This window comes from Eretmochelys imbricata, chromosome 9, assembly GCF_965152235.1.
Source record: "Eretmochelys imbricata isolate rEreImb1 chromosome 9, rEreImb1.hap1, whole genome shotgun sequence".
NCBI classification, from domain to species: domain Eukaryota; kingdom Metazoa; phylum Chordata; order Testudines; family Cheloniidae; genus Eretmochelys; species Eretmochelys imbricata.
This window is the reverse complement of record NC_135580.1, coordinates 55115681-55131956: the sequence shown is the minus strand read 5'-3', so window position 1 is coordinate 55131956 and position 16276 is coordinate 55115681. Positions and strand designations below refer to the sequence as shown.

Genomic DNA, 16276 nt, shown 5'->3' with positions numbered 1-16276 from the left:
TTCACCACCCTCCTAGTAAAAAAGTTTTTCCTAATATCCAACCTAAATCTCCCCCACTGCAACTCCATCCCCTTCTACATGGGCCTTTTCTCCCCGGATCTGACCAATCCCGATGCTTGCAGAATGCTCTGGAACGGACTCCTGAAGGTCAGCGTGGGTGACTGTGGCAGGCTAGAGCTGCCTCTCACTCTGGCCGAGTTCTCAGAAGCTCTCCGTTGCATGCCCACCAATAAATCCCCAGGGATGGACGGGCTGACCGTGGAGTTCTACCGCGTGTTCTGGGATGTCCTTGGCCCGGACCTTGTCACAGTCTGTGTTGAGTCCTTGGCAAGCGGAGTTCTCCCCCTGTTTTGCAGGCAAGCCATGCTCCCCTTGCTCCCAAAGAAGGGGGCCCCCCGCGACCTTCGGAATTGACATCCCGTCTTGCTCCTCAGCACAGACTACAAAATTGTAGTGAAGGCCATCTCGCTGTGGCTGGGGTCCGTGCTGGCAAACGTGGTCCACCTCGACCAGACCTACACCGTCTGGGGCGGTACCATCTTTGATAATCTCTATTTGGTCCAGGATCTCTTGGAGCTCAGGTGTAGGGATGGTCTGTCATTCGCCCTTCTGTCCCTGATCAGGAGCATTCAACGGGGTGGACCATGGTATCTCCTGGGCACTCTGAGCATTTTGGCTTTGGACTCCAGTTTGTGGCCTTTCTCCAGTTGCGGTACGCCAGTGCGGAGTGCCTGGTCAGGCTCAACTGGATCCTGACCGAGCCGGTCAGCTTCGGGTGGGGAGTACGGCAGGGGTGCCCCCTCTCAGGCCAGCTGTACATTCTGGTGATCGAGCCCTTCCTCTGTCGCTTCTGTCGGAGGCTGACGGGGTTGTTGCTGGAAGAGCTGGAGCTGCGGCTGGTCCTGTCGGCGTACGCCAATGACGTGCTCCTCGTGCTCCAGGACCCGGGTGACTTGGTGCGGGTGGAGGCTTGCCAGGCCATCTACTCGGCAGCCTCTTTCTGGGTCAGCTGGGTCAAGAGCTCTTGCATGGTGGTCAGGGACGGGTGGCAGGTGAGCTCCCTCCCACCCACGCTTCAGGCCATCTGGTGGAGCGTGGGTCCGCTGCTCTATCTTGGCATTTACCTTTCTGCCATACATCCATCTCCGCCAGAGAATCGACAAGGTTTAGAGTGCAGGGTGGCAGAGTGGCTCCGGAAATTGACTGGACTACTCCTGGTGCCTCTCCCACTGAGGGAGGGCTCTGGTGCTCAATCAGCTAGTCCTGTCCATGCTCAGGCACCAGCTCAACATCCTGGTCCCGGTGTCACAAGATGGCTGCCTCCCCCAGGGGGTTCCCTGGGTAAACACCAGCCTCATATTATTGCTAATGCTGTTGTATGTATTGGAAAGAATTTCGGAAAGGGTTAAAGTTATGAATGCAGAATGAAAGGTTTCTTTACAGGTGGCGAAAGGCCGAACGGGGGGGAAAGGAGAAAGGAACGGGTTAACTTGATGTTCCAGCTAAACGCAAAGATAAGGAGCTGACTCCAGCCCAAGGCCATTGCACACACTCTGATACCTGCCAAGACAGAAGTGGGGAGTCCACCCCCCCCCAACCAGCTCTGAGAAAGGAGAGTTGCTGAACAAAATTGCAGGGGCCGCGAAAAGGAGTGAGACAACAAGGTCACTGAGAGAAAAATAAGCCTCTCACGGCCCTGAAGCTGGTGTGTTTTGGGAAAGCTGAGGGAACCATGGCCGGCCGGTTTGAACTGGTACACAGCGCTTGGGGAACAAAGATCCCGGAAGGAGACGCACCCATGAGACCCCAGGGACTTAAAAACTCTCCTGGGAACTGAGGCAAATCGGAGATCAGCAACGGACCCTGGACGACCCGTGCACGGGACAAGAACTCCTGTCCACCCCTCCCCCTCTTCTTCTTACGTTACGCCCAGGCTTGGCCAGCCTCGGATAGTGCGGGTGTGAGTATGAAAGTGGGTTAGGGCTTGGGGCACAAACGCTTTCTTCCTTCCTCTGAGTGACATGGGGGAACTCCCAGCGCTCTCCGCTGTTGTTTTATTATTTTATCAATAAAGCTTTAAAACTCAGTTACTTGGTGTGCTCCATCATCTCCTCCCCTAACAATCCTGCAGCCTCAGCCTGATCACCTAACGCCTCAGGCAGATTGGTAACATAAGTCTGTCACACCGGTCCCAGGCTTCCTGGCCAGCCTCCGGACAACTACACACTCCCTATCCGAGGCCCCACAAAGTCGTGGGACCTCCTTGTCAGCCTCCTCCTAGCCCTGGCCAAAATGGCCATCTACAAAACCAGGGAGAGGTTGGCCGATGGGGTCTCCTGTGACTGTGGGGCGTATTTCCGTTCTTCAGTTCGTTCACGCATCCAGGCAGAGTTCCTCTGGGTGACGTCCGCTGGCTCCCTTGACACCTTCGAGGAGCAGTGGGCACTGTCCGGGGTTATCTGCTCAGTGGCCCCCTTAGGTTCCCTTCATTTAGCCCTGTGACCTCTCTCCTGTTCCTGTTATCTTCTTAGTTGTCCCCTGCAATTATTTGGAATCCTGGACCTGTGGATCCTCCCCTTAGGCTGGGGGGAGTTTCTTTAGCTGTGGATCCCAACAGGATTACTTTACTATAGCCATCTGGCCTTTCCCCATCACAGTACCTTCTTTGTATTTTGTCAAATCTGCAGTGAAAGTGTTCTTAAGATGAACAACACTTGCTGGGTCATCATCTGAGACTACTAGAACATGAAATATATGGCAGAATACGGTGAAACACAGCAGGAGACATACAGTTCTCCTCAAGGAGTTCAGTCACAAATTTAATTAATGCATTTTTGTTTAACAAGCATTATCAGCATGGAAGCATGTCCTCTGGAATAGTGACCGAAGCATGGAGAAGTATACAAATGTTTAGCATATCTGGCATGTAAATACCTTTCAGTGCAGGCTACAAAAATGCCATGCAAATGCCTGTTCTCACTTTCTAGTGACATTGTAAATAAGAAGAGGGCAGCTTTATCCCCTGTAAATGTAAACAAACTTGTTTTAGCAATTGGCTGAACAAGGAGTAGGACTGAGCGGACTTGTAGGCTCTGAAGTTTTATATTGTTTTGTTTTTGAGTGTGGTTATGGATCACAAAATTTACTTTTTAAAGGTTGTAATTTCACGACAAAGAGATTGCACTACAAACTTGTATGAGGTGAATTGAAAAATATTATTTCTTTTGTTTATCATTTTTTACAGTCCAAATATTTATAATAAAAATAATATACACTTTGATTTCAGTTACAACACAGAATACTATATATATATATATATATATATATATATGAAAATGGAGAAAATCATCCAAAATATATAATGCATTTCAATTGGTATTCTGTTGTTTAACAGTGCGATTTAAAACTGTGATAAATCGCGATTAATTTTTTTGAGTTAATCGTGTGAGTTAACTGCGATTAATCAACAGCCCTAATAATTTGTTAAGGCTATGGAGGTTAATCTCTTGGAGGGAAGTTTAAATGTGTTGTGTTTGTACTTTGTTTAGGTTAGAAACAGGTTGCTTTCTTTCAGACTCATTGTGGGGAAAAGAATACTTTTGAAAGTGAAAATATAGATAGAATAATATTTAAGTAATAATGTGAGTCTGACAAGTACACAGCCCAAAATAATTGTAATCTGGCCCCAGAAGAGGTGGAAGAACGTAACACTACTTTTCTGTTGCTTATCCCTTAGACAGCTAAATCACACAACACCCAGGGGATGAGATGCATTTCCAGCTATCACTGATACTAATTTATCACTCAGAGGTACGTTCTCTGAATTCAGCTTGTGCCCTGGAAGAATGCTGGTGAGACATCTCTTTTCCATGAAAACTGCTATCAGTTGTGTTGAATCAAAAGTATTCCTTTTTGTCACAAGTTTGCTGTCTGATTTACAATAAAATCATTTTGGAGATTACAGATTGGGCACTTCATAAAGGAAATACAAATATGAAAATCAATCCATTCACTAATTTACCCGGCAATGGAAAATGTACCAGTGTGCTTCCGTTGGGATGTAGAATTGCAGATTGTATTCATTACATATTCCATTTAGTAAGCAAAACAAAAAAGAGGTAGAAAGTTTATTGGTCTTTCAGTTTTGGTACAAAATTGGTGCCGGATTTATTACCACTGAATATTTTTGCAGGAGCAATGCTTTCCTCTGCAATCTCAACCTGTAAGAGATCCCATTTGACTCCAGATTCCTGGACAGTAATCTGTATTGTCAGGGAGGCAGGGCTGTAGAGATAAGTGTGACTAAATAGATTGTCCTTCTGTTAATGTGACGGGGAATTTGCTCAAAGGGTAGTGTAGCCCAAGGATGTATTATTTTTCTCCCAAAGACCCTTTATTCTGTGGGGCCCTCTTTAAGGAGGTTTTTTGGGGCAGCAGCAAGTAGAGAATCGGGGGGGGGGGGGGGTTGGAGTGGTGCAGGGCCAGGAGGGAATGTGAAGGCATAGGGCCCTCTGCATGGATTGCCATGGCTTCTGGACTAAACTCCTTCCCAGTTCTTCATGGACCAATGCCTTGTGGAATCTTCCTCCCATATGGCCCACTTTCTAAGATATATTATTTTTGCAGGAAAGGTGATCGGGCCCTTATGACTTTAAAGTCTAATCAGAATTATTTCTAGAACTCTAATAATTCTGCAGAAATATAGATTTGATAATCTCAACAGAGCCCCTTTGTGAAACGTTGTTATAACACCACAGCTGAAGTTCATAGGGCCAGGTTTTGCCCTCAATGTATGTATACAACTGCCATGGCAGAAGCTTAGTCGTGACAGTATTTGGCCCATGTAATTCCAAATCCTGAAGGGCTAGACACCTGTAACTCCCACTGAGGTCAAACCAGGATTGCGCCTATGATGAGAAATTTGCAGTATTTGAACACTTTTGGGTGTCTCTTCCAGCCTGAACTGAATATTCAAGTTCATACAAATTTTACTATATGTTGCTGATTCGATTTCCTTTCGGAACATGAATTTTATTATTAATAGTAAGTAATTGTGTCTAAAGCTGAAGCACCATATCCTTTTATCTGCCTGCCACTTTATTTTTCTTTTACAGAAATCTTTATGAACTTCTATAATAATTCTGTAATGTTAGTTGTAGTAGACTGTTGGCAGAGCATAAGGAATGCGACAATTTCAGAACTTGATGTGTGCAATAATGAGGAATTCCTATTGAAATGTTTGTGACCTTTAAAGAATCTAGTATGCATTCATATACACAGTTTCCTACACTATCAAAATTCTAAGCACATTATAGAACATGTTTAAGAGAACTTGCCTGGTGCAGCTCTTATGCAGGCATAACTGATATGAAATTGACAGTACGAAATCTAATTTTGAAATTTACAAAATCAAAAGACTTAGGAGTCTTGTCAAACAGTGCAGTTGTATCTTGGCAGATGAACTGGAAATGGGTAAATGCAACAAACAACTTGAGAAACTAAATCAAATTCTCCCAAGCAAAATTTTCCCACAGGACTTGAAACAAAGAATAATGAAATACTTTGTTCGGTCCCAAGCTTTTCTAACTTATTTTCATCAACACATTACTTAATCCTACTGTTTGTAAATGCAACATTGTTTGATACATTTTATATTTAAAGGGAACGCAGTCAACTTAACGATCACATTGCTATCTGAATTTTTACTTAGTACTGTTGCTAGTAACTCCAGAGCTACTGTAATTAAAAGATGGGAGAAATATTTTTCTCCATGTTTTTCATTTTTAACAATTTGATAGTACTTTATATAATTTACAAATTTTATTGTTTCCCTGTATAGTCAGTTAAGTTGGTCACTTTTCCCCTGTGAGTGTCTTTCACACAAGGTGTGGAGAGAGAAAGAAGTATTTGGGAAATAGGAAAAAAGAAAATAATTTGTTTTTAAAAAAAGACAGGAGAACTCAGGAGGCAGGTTTAGTACCTGAACATTTTCTACTTTTTGTTTTGAAATTGACTAAATTTCAGTATTATAGTGCCTTCTAAGCTTTGGAGAGGGATTCCTACAGTAGGGCAAACTTGAAAATGAAAACATTCAAACAACATGATTCTTTACCAAAAATCTTCTGTATTCTACCTTACTATAATTAGTACTGTAATTATATATGAATTTAGCAGTTTTTAAATAGAAGTTAGCTTCCTGTTACCTATTAAACCTACTGATGAAGACATTGAGAGAAGAGGCATAAGAAACAAGATAATTTAACAATTCTTCAAATTATTTACTTAAAAATGTTGTTTATATGCAGAGTGCACTGAATAAATAAAATTGACCAACGTATTAAAATGGCAGTAAACATATGTTTTTGAAGAAGTTTTCCATTCTGATAAGAAATATTAATTACATAAGAACGGCCATACTGGGTCAGACCAAAGGTTCATCTAGCCCGGTATCCTGTCTTCCGACAGTGGCCAATGCCAGGTGCCACAGAGGGAATGAACAGATCAGGTAATCATCAAGTGATCCATTCCTTGCCGCTCATTCACAGCTTCTGGCAAACAGAAGCTAGGGACATCATCCCTGCTCTTCCTGGCTAATAGCCATTGATGAACCTATCCTCCATGAATTTATCTAGTTCTTTTTTGAACCCTGTTATAGTCTTGGCCTTTACAGCATCCTCTGGCAAAGGTTTCCACAGGTTGACTGTACGTTGTGTGAAGAAATACTTCCTTTGTTTGTTTTTAACCAAAATCATATGAACATCCAGAGATCTGACTCATTCAAGTATACACAATCTCTTTTGAGCAATACAGATTCCTTTAGGGTACTCAACTGGAAAATCTCACTACCAAGACTAAGGTAAAATACTTTATCAAGGGCATATTGGACGTTCTCCTTCACAGTACCAGAATTACCTGCTGAAATCTAGACTGAAGGAGAAGCTGATCATTATCACTGAGTCTTGAACATAAATATTAATAAACAGAAAGGGAAAAACTAGAATTGTTTTTTCTAGAAAACACCTTTTTATAGAGGGTGGGGGCTGTGGTTTGAGTTTCCATTTCTCATTTAGTTTATATTGCAGTGTTTTATACAGTGATAGCACAGCGATGTGCTGCCAAAATTTGAACAAAGTGCTTCCTCAAAAATGTTCCACCTCATTCATTCATACGTGCATTTCCCAGGGTGAAATATATTCCTGCCCCATCCAAAAATCCAGTAGTTCCATACTCTTCCTCCTTATCTTGTTAAATAAAAATGTATGTATTCAATATTTCCTCACTCCCCAAACTAATCATTCTCTAATTCTCTCCCCTCCCCCCAAGGTACAAGTATTTCTTGTCCTGCCTTGCTTATCCCTTGTCCTTCCATCTCAAGTAGGTTCCTTTAGGTGGCTCCTCTACCTGGCTACCTTCCATCAGCATTGATAGTGACAGATGTTTTGTACTGTGGCCTCTGCTGGCAGCAATGGTGGGAGGCAAGCAGTCATAGTATCTGGTTTTGAGGTGGTTGGTTGGATGTGGGTCAGGTTCTCTCTGGTAGTGAGCTAGATTCTTAACTTGGAGAATAGATTCCGTTTGGTTTTTGAGTGTGTAAGCTCTCCTAGTTGGTGCTTATGATAGACCTAGCTCAGCGAGAGAGATGGGTTTTTGGTGGCTACAGAACTTCTGCCCCATGTGGCTTCAGCTTAGCCTTGTCTCTTTCCTTATCTCTTTTCCTTTTGTGTTGCTGGAGCTGTAAGTTTCCTCATCCCTATATCCACCATGTGGAATATTCCCCATGCAATCTAGATACACTGACTGATGGGGGAATTCACGAAAGGCGTTCCCCCTTGCAGCAGCTGTTAGTCATGCAATAGTGGGAGCAGAGAGACAGCTGAAAATTTGAATAAGTAGGTCCAACTTTAGCATTTTGGGTAGGTTATGAAATTTTTTGCTGTTTCCTCCACTTAACATAATCAATTTGTATCCATGATGGTTGTGTCTCTGTGCAAAATTGGTATAAAGATTGTGGGGAAAGTTAGCGAGTTGATTCTTTGGGATGTGTCGCAAATTAATTTTACACACACAGCATGTGTGAGAGAGATGGAGATCTTTAGGCTCCAGAAGCTTCCTGACACAGAAGTGGAGCCCAGGTGTGTATACCTTAAGACCTTAGCAATCATGTTGTGTTTTTTCCTGGATGTCCTTGCAAGAAAAAAAGCTAGACATGAAAGCTGAGATTCTCCATCACAGAACCCATATTCTAGCTCTGTCAGTGAGGGACTTGTGTGTGGGTCCTCCAGCTCATTCGTGGACCAGCATCCTGTGAATCTTTTCAAATATACATTAGAGGCTATATCTTTGGCCCCACTAAGTCCCACTGTATTGCTCTGGAAGTACAAGGGGGACTTAAAGCTGCCTCAAGTTGCCAGCTGAGGATTTCCTAGTTGAGGGTGAATTCTCATTCAGCATAGCCAACTCTGTGCAATTGCAAGTAATAATTATAAATTAGAGTAGCACTAAGGTGTTATAACTTATATTGCTGCTCTGGTTTAAAACTATCTCTCCTCTCCCCCTTCAGGTGCACTCAGGATCTGTGCTAATTTATTGAAATACACACTCGTAATTTTAACTGAGTTAGGCTCTGTACAAACACACACTAATGCTGGTTGGGGCTTTCAAATGCTACAGTAATATTAGTGATCAGTAATACAAAAGTGTTTTGAAACATTTTTTCCACTGCTTTTAAAAGTTAATACATTTTGTTTCCACTTTGTAATAAACTTTGAATTATACTTAATCTTGTTATACTTCTTATTTTTACTCTTCCAGTCAAAGTGCTGTGGCCAGACGTTGCTGACAGAGGTTTATAAGCATTTGAATTTGGTTGAGTCCGACTACTTTGGAATTGAGTTCCAGAACATCCAGTCATATTGGGTATGTCATGGTTCCTGATTAATTCATTATAAAAAGAATTCAGCTTGGATGAATGCTGCCACCTGACAGTCAGAAGAAGTTTGTGTATACTTGTGGCTATAAAGCTGGTTCACCTATCAGTCAGGTCAATGTACTACTTCACAAAATATGTAATTTAAAAAGATACATAGGAAGAGAATCTGATTCATCTTACTCCCCCTCCATCCCAAAATAAAAATAAATTATCCATTTACTGATGCTTCTACTCAATAAAGGTGTTTGATCACATTAATTAAATCTTGTGGGCTATCAGCCCAGATATTGCCAATTGCTCTTTTTTCTTTTATTCCTTATTCTCCTTGTATTGTTTGAACTCAGTCCTTTCCTTTCTCAAAATTTACATCAGAAGCATAGGAACTTTTTGAATGGCTTCTTTACCAACTTTGTGTTTTAAGAGAAGGAATTGACCACACACAGACTCTTCTTTATTATCTTTACACGGTATTGTAGCTTCAAAGTATATATTCCAGACTATGATGAATGTTATAGGTTTTTTGTTCTATTTATGCTGCCCCCATATATTCAAAATTTATTAATTTTTGTCTGAAAATTCAAAGATGTAATACCCTCCCTCTGTGAAAATTAAGTTGCTCAAAATGCAGAGTCTCCACACAACATTACGCAGGCGTAATTTGGTCTAGTTAATATCTTTCATTGCTGCTGTTGATGTTTTTTCAGTGTTTATATTGGTGGTAGCTTTTTAAAAATATGAGTGCACATATGTAGGGATTATACTTTCTTTCGCTATAAAAGAGGAATAATTTTGTGGAAAACTATGAAGTCACACTTTTTAGTCAAGCTTTGCATCATCATAGTTAAGTGAGCCAGGCCAAATGTAGAAGGGAAGGGGGAGGGCTGGCACTTAGCCTCCATCATACATGTAAAGCTGAGAATCTAAAGGTATGAGTTGCCCAAATTCCACACACTTTTTGATGTTTGTGTGCAATGGTGTGGTTTCAACATGGTTCCATGGCCCACTCCTTTCAGCATTGGTGGCACAGTTTGCTCCCTTTCTCGTGTGACTCCTTCCATACGTTGACGAAGGAAACTTAGCACTATACTTATCACAGTGGTTTTTTTTGCAATATATCTTTGTTGTTGATATATACCTACTTCAGGGGTGGCCAACCTGAGCTTGAGAAGGAGCTAGAATTTACCAATGTACATTGCCAAAGAGCCACAGTAATAAGTCAGCAGCCCCCCATCAGCTCCCCCACCCTGCTCCCAGTGCCTACTACCCACCGACAGCCCTGCCAATCAGCACCTCCCCCTCCCTCCCTGCCCCTTCCAATCAGCTGTTTTAAGGCTTTGTGGGGGGAGAGGAGTGAGGGCAAGGCAGGCTCGGGGAAGGGGTGGAGTGGGGGAAAGGCCTGTGGCAGAGCCAGGGGTTGAGCAGTGAGCACTCCCCGACACATTGGAAAGTTGGCACTTGTAGCTCCAGTCCCGGAGTCAATGCCTATGCAAGGAGCCGCATATAAGCTTCTGAAGAGCCGCATGTGACTGGAGCCACAGGTTGGCCACCCCTGACCTACTTCTTAAGATTAAATCATGGCTAAGCATATTTGTTTAACTGGTGGAAGAAAATTGTTATGCTATTCAGTGAAATAGGGAGGGAGAAATACATGTTCATTTAGTAAGTACTTCTTACAGTTGGTTTTTGGTTTTGATGTTTTACAACATTTGACAGGTTTCAGAGTAGCAGCCATGTTAGTCTGTATTCGCAAAAAGAAAAGGAGTACTTGTGGCATCTTAGAGACTAACAAATTTATTTGAGCATAAGCTTTCATGAGCTACACAAAGTAAAACTATTTCCCCATGTTTATTCCCCCCTCCACTGTTCCTCAGACGTTCTTGTGAACTGCTGGAAATGGCCCACCTTGATTATCACTACAAAAGGTCCCCCCCCACGCCCCGCTCTCCTGCTGGTATTAACTCATCTTAAGTGATCACTCTCCTTACAGTGTGTATGGTAACACCCATTGTTTCATGTTCTCTGTGTATATAAACCTCCCCACTGTATTTTCCACTGAATGCATCCGATGAAGTGAGCTGTAGCTCACGAAAGCTTATGCTCAAATAAATTTGTTAGTCTCTAAGGTGCCACAAGTATTCCTTTTCTTTTTTCAACATGTATGTAGCATTAGAGTATGGATATTAATTTTTAACTTTTGTCTCACTTCCAGATTTGGCTTGAACCTATGAAACCTGTCATTAAACAAGTACGAAGTAAGTACATATTTAATTTTTTTTAAAAGTTTTCCTTTAATTTTCAGGAATTTAATTTTGTTTGTTTTCATAGTTGTTACTTGATTTTTATAGTCAGGTTTGCTGGTTTTGTGCTTGTCATTACCATACATAGTTGATTAAACATACATCTACAAACTCAAACCTTCAAGATGGCTTCAAGCCCTCTAATAGTATCAAAAATTTCTAGAATATATGGCATTCATAGTTTTACTACCCTATTGAATTACTGCATGCTTTGTGGGCTATTTTGAATTAAATGTAGATTTTTTTTTTCTAGAAAGCTAACTTGCTGCGTCCTCAGAGACGTAAATCTTGTCCAGCGAATTGCTTGCTATTTGTCCATAAAGTCTCCGTTCTGTGAAGTTTGAATACCCACGTCCATTCACTTAAGTGGAGGCTGAGTGTGTTCAGTATCTCATATATGATTAAGCTCTAAGACAGCCAACAAATGGAAAACTTATTTTCCTCCTTATAAGCCTTCCTTGTATCTAAACCCCAATATATGCTTTTCTTTGATACAGTTAATTTATAAAATGTGACTATCTTGTGTTGTGTTAGACTACAAAACGATAAAGCACTCAATTGCTTCCATTGTGGTAACACGTAGTAGCCATAAACCACACTATCTTGGTCTTGTTCCTTATGGACTCTGCAGTAGGGGATTACATTCTTAACATCTTTGAGATATCCTTCTCTAAATGTGGCACGCCATCTCTACAGATAGTGTGAAGTGTATACACAAACTTGAGTCTGATACCAGCTAATGTCTGGAATGCGGGAAATCTAAAGTCCTTAGTTGTGTTGTGATAAGCCATGACTAACGGCCCTGTTCAACATGGATTCAGAAGGCAGCTATCTATTTAGTTATTTAGGGGATATTTGGAAAATATTTTTTGGAAGAAGGAAATAAAGGGTTCATATTTGGACTTGTAAACCTTATTCTGGGTGGAACTTCAAATTACTGAGAACCTGTCACTTTGCAATGATATACATCTGGGTAGATTGGATCAGATGCTGTTAGTTTTAGGTGAAGAGTATCAGTCACTTTGTTGGAGCTTTGTTTAGCTTAGGTTGTTTTGATGTAGAAAGAAACAGGAATGTTCTGGTTTACTACACCCATTATGTAGGAGGAGGACAATCTCTGTGGTAAATTGCTTCCAGTCTTTGCCCAATAAGAGAGAGTTGCAGCACGGACATTCTCTGCTTTATTTTTCATCAAAGGCCCAAAGAAAGGATGGAAATGTGAGCCAATATCATTTGAAATCTAGCATGTGCAGCCTAATTCTTCAACCATGTAAAAGACATTCCGCTTCTAGAACAGGATCAAATTGGATACTCATTTGCTTTCTGTAATAATTTTTGGAGTTATTTTTTTCCGTTGCTGACAGTAGTCTGCGGAGTCTTACGTTAAGGAAGGAGGTCTTTGGCAAATGGCCCCAGAACACTGTAGAAAGTTAGTATTTGGAGGTTTCTTTAGAAATTGTTCAATATAAACTGACCAACAAGAAATTGAGATGAACTGACTTTTTTAGCTTAAAGCCATGGTGCAAGTTTCCAACTTTCATCCTCTTCAACCTTAGAAAAATAAATAAGTAGGCGTAGTACTAGCTATAGAGAGAGGTTCTCCTGAAGAGACTAAGTTCATTGTTCTGTAGAATTGCCAATGGCAAGTTTCCCTTTTAAAGGAACATCTCCTTATGCATGCCAGATGATAGCTCCTGTGTATTCAAATGGTTTCTCTCTTGGGAAAGGAATTCTCTCCCAAGGAGAACAGTTGACAAAAAATTGGTGGGACCGTCACGCTGTCTGAAGTGGCTTACGACCGAGTGTGCCAATCTCAGGGCAGATTGTCAAAAAGCAGGGCAGACAATCCAACCTGGTTGTATGTTCTATAATTACATTTCACCAACCCAGTAACAAATTTGAACTCTCAAAGTACTACAATAGGCTTATAACGGAGTCACAGACAATTCCCTTGGACATTTCAGTCTGTCTTGCCACCGCAAACTGGAATATATGATAAATGGTCACTTACACCAAAAATCACAAAATATTCAGGTTGCTTCCCATCCCAAGAGACCAGTCACTTACCTCAGATCAATTTGTACCTTAGATCTCACACTAAAGAAAACGTTGGTAGCCAATCCTGTAATAAATTAGCTAAAAGTTTATCATCAGTGGTTTGAGCATTGGCCTGCTAAACCCAGGGTTGTGAGTTCAATCCTTGAGGGGTCATTTAGGGATCTGGGGCAAAAATTCGGGATTGGTCCTGCTTTGAGCAGGGGGTTGGACTAGATGACCTCCTGAGGTCCCTTCCAACCCTGATATGCTATGATTCTATGAAATGAGTTTGTCTGAGTTTCAAAAGGTGACACAGTTGAAGTAATCTGTCAATTCAAAATGTGTTTTAGGGCTAACCCATGCCAAACAGCATGGGGATTTCTTTGCTTATGTTTAGGAATCTTTGTCCTTCAGTGTCCAGACAGCATGAAGGAGATTGTTTCTCCTCATCAGGGATTTTTATCCACTCCAGTTTCCAAACTGATGGGATGAGTTCATGTGTAGGTCTCTCCTTGCTGGAGAGAATTAGGAATACAATCAACAAGGTCTCTGTCCGTTGATGCTATACATGTCATTTGCTAATAATGGACCATGTTGTGTGCTGAGCACTTTACCTTAATCAATGCTGCTCCTCCTGTTTGTTGAGTTACACAATTACAGAGGTTTACAAGGCAAACACTCAATATAAATCTATACCATGGGCTATAGAGATTATAAGTGAGATCAATACATGCAGCTTCCTACAGGCATTTTATAAAAGGCTAAACACATTCTTATCAACTTGACATCTAATATCTATTTTGACAATGCTAACGCACGGGCAAGCAAGACTGGTTTCCAGCTATACAGTCGTAAGTGTTCAGTGAGGCCCAGGGCATTGGCTTGAGCTGGCACCTGGTTTGCCAACATCACAGAGACACTTACAGGCATCAGCTGTGCAGTCATGCATCTAGCAAGTGCCTGTTCATTCTGTGTGCATCATGTACCATACTAGAATAGACTGGGGAAACTTAGATTTATACTAATATCTGCTACCTAATCATACTGATGGCCAGGTGCTACCTGGTAAATAGTTTCATCAAAATACTGTCTTTGCAGACCATGGCCCAGAACATGGTGACATGCTAAACTATGGCTGAGGCCATTATCTGCTGACCTAAAGTCTATATTAAATTGAGTCTTTTTTTAGGTCAACTAGATTTTTAGGCCCTAAAAGACATTGGTGGTGGTGGTGATTGTCTTTTGTCCCATGTTAAACCTGCAACTGCTGGAAAAGGAGGTTCAGTTTTTTAAAGCTGTTTTTGGGTAACTCCCAAGAGAGTGGTTTTCTTAAGTTAGTGCTGAATACTGGAACCTCCTTTCCACACTCTCCTACTTGAAAAATTGACTTGAGAAACAAAACTTGCAGTGTGTGCGTTCATGCAGAGAACTTTGAAAGTGTCATTTGTCTGCATGAACAATTTATTTTAGCTATTCTTGTGGCATGCTGTGCACAAGGACATTTTGAATGGAAGAATTCTAACAGAACTTATATTGCATGTATAGCTCTTTGAGAATGAATTAACTGCTTTATTGGTTTTAAAATACTTTAATTAGGAGGCAAGTATTGAGGTATGGACGAATGAAAACTGAAACTAAGGATTGTTTTTCATATTTTAAATCAACTAACTTTTTCCTTTGTGGAATTGTACAAAATATAGCTTTCCTTTTCAAGACTTTAAAAGGGTGTGGGGAATAGTATGTGTAAATGCTTTCCATTTTATTTTAAATGTCTTAAAAGTAAAATGTGCTTCAATTTCAAGTATGCTTGAAATTCTGTGACCTGAACGCTAACAGATGTTTCAGATGAGCAGGTTTCTTGTTTTAAGTATTTCAGTTGAAAACAGAAAATCTCATTCTCCTTCAGTGAGGATTGCTCAAATCATCCAAGTTGGTCAGAACTCCAACAATAATATAAAGTCTTTCCCTATACTTCCTCTTTTTTTGGTTAATATTGATGTACTACTTGTTTTTTAAGTGTTTCCTTATGTTTTAATTTCTCAGCAAGAAGGTGGTGAGGGTAGGTGTTCAATGGTCTTTAAGTTAATACAGTTCAGACATGATTATAGTTTTAGTGTATGGAGTTCATACACATCATTTACTTCACAGATTTGTATATAGTTTGGAGTCTTTGCTGACATGTTCTATGGCTGTAAAGACTTTAAAATATACTAAGAACATTACTAAAATTTACACTTGAACCAACCCTCTCTGTTCATCTATTTTGAATATATATAGACTTTTGTACAGTGTTCAATAGGGAGTTTATTTTCAATGACTTTGATAAAGAATATGGCAGTCACATTTATCAAAGACTAGTTAATTTTTTTGTTTTAAAGAACATACATGTTTCCCCTATTTATAATATGCTGTAGTCACTGACTTGGAGAAAAACTGACCTGCTAGCTTTATGGCAAATAACAAATAATCTGCCATTAGAAAAGGGCCCAAATTCCTCCAGTCTAAATTTTAATGACCATGGATATATCCTGCCTGCAACGCACATGAGCTACACGTTGTGGTAAACCCAGGACAAACAGCTATAAAAGGGGGGTAGTAATTAGTCCCAGGGGATTAAAAGGCCCCTCCCTATCCACTGAGGAGAGAGAACCATGGGGCAATAAGTTTCAGCTGGAAAAGGGGTTCCTAGGTAACCAATTAGGTTCAGCTGACTCCAACTACTTGGGACCTTTTTAAACCCTCCCCTCGGTGGTAGGAGGGGGAGAGTGAAGGAGTGAGAGGACCAGGGAAGCTACCAGTAGGCTGTTTGCAGCAAGACACCAAACCTTCCCAGTAGGGAGGCTGCTCTCGCTCCCCAGAAGGGAAAGAAAACCAGCACAAGGGACTGACTGAGGAGAGGAGTAGCAGGACCCTGTGCCACCTATAAGGTTTTGCCTTGCCCCAAACCTGAGTCTCCAAGGCTAAAAAGAACTGAGCCTACTGAGGCGAGTAAGGTATTTTGCCACAACATATA

The 16276-nt window shown here is 41.2% G+C and overlaps 1 protein-coding gene across 17 annotated transcripts in view; it reads left to right on the top strand.

Moving 5' to 3' along the window:
- Positions 1–16276, top strand: part of FARP2 (FERM, ARH/RhoGEF and pleckstrin domain protein 2) — a 235941-nt gene that overhangs the window by 75328 nt on the left and 144337 nt on the right. For all 17 annotated transcript variants that reach the window (XR_013347034.1, XR_013347033.1, XR_013347035.1 and 14 more), the window contains 2 exons: positions 8812–8916; positions 11139–11181. Coding sequence is in view for 11 of the 17 variants with exons in the window: in XM_077825588.1 (XP_077681714.1) it covers positions 8812–8916; positions 11139–11181 (148 nt within the window). In the remaining 6 variants the exon portion in view is untranslated. The remainder of the gene's footprint in view (positions 1–8811; positions 8917–11138; positions 11182–16276) is intronic.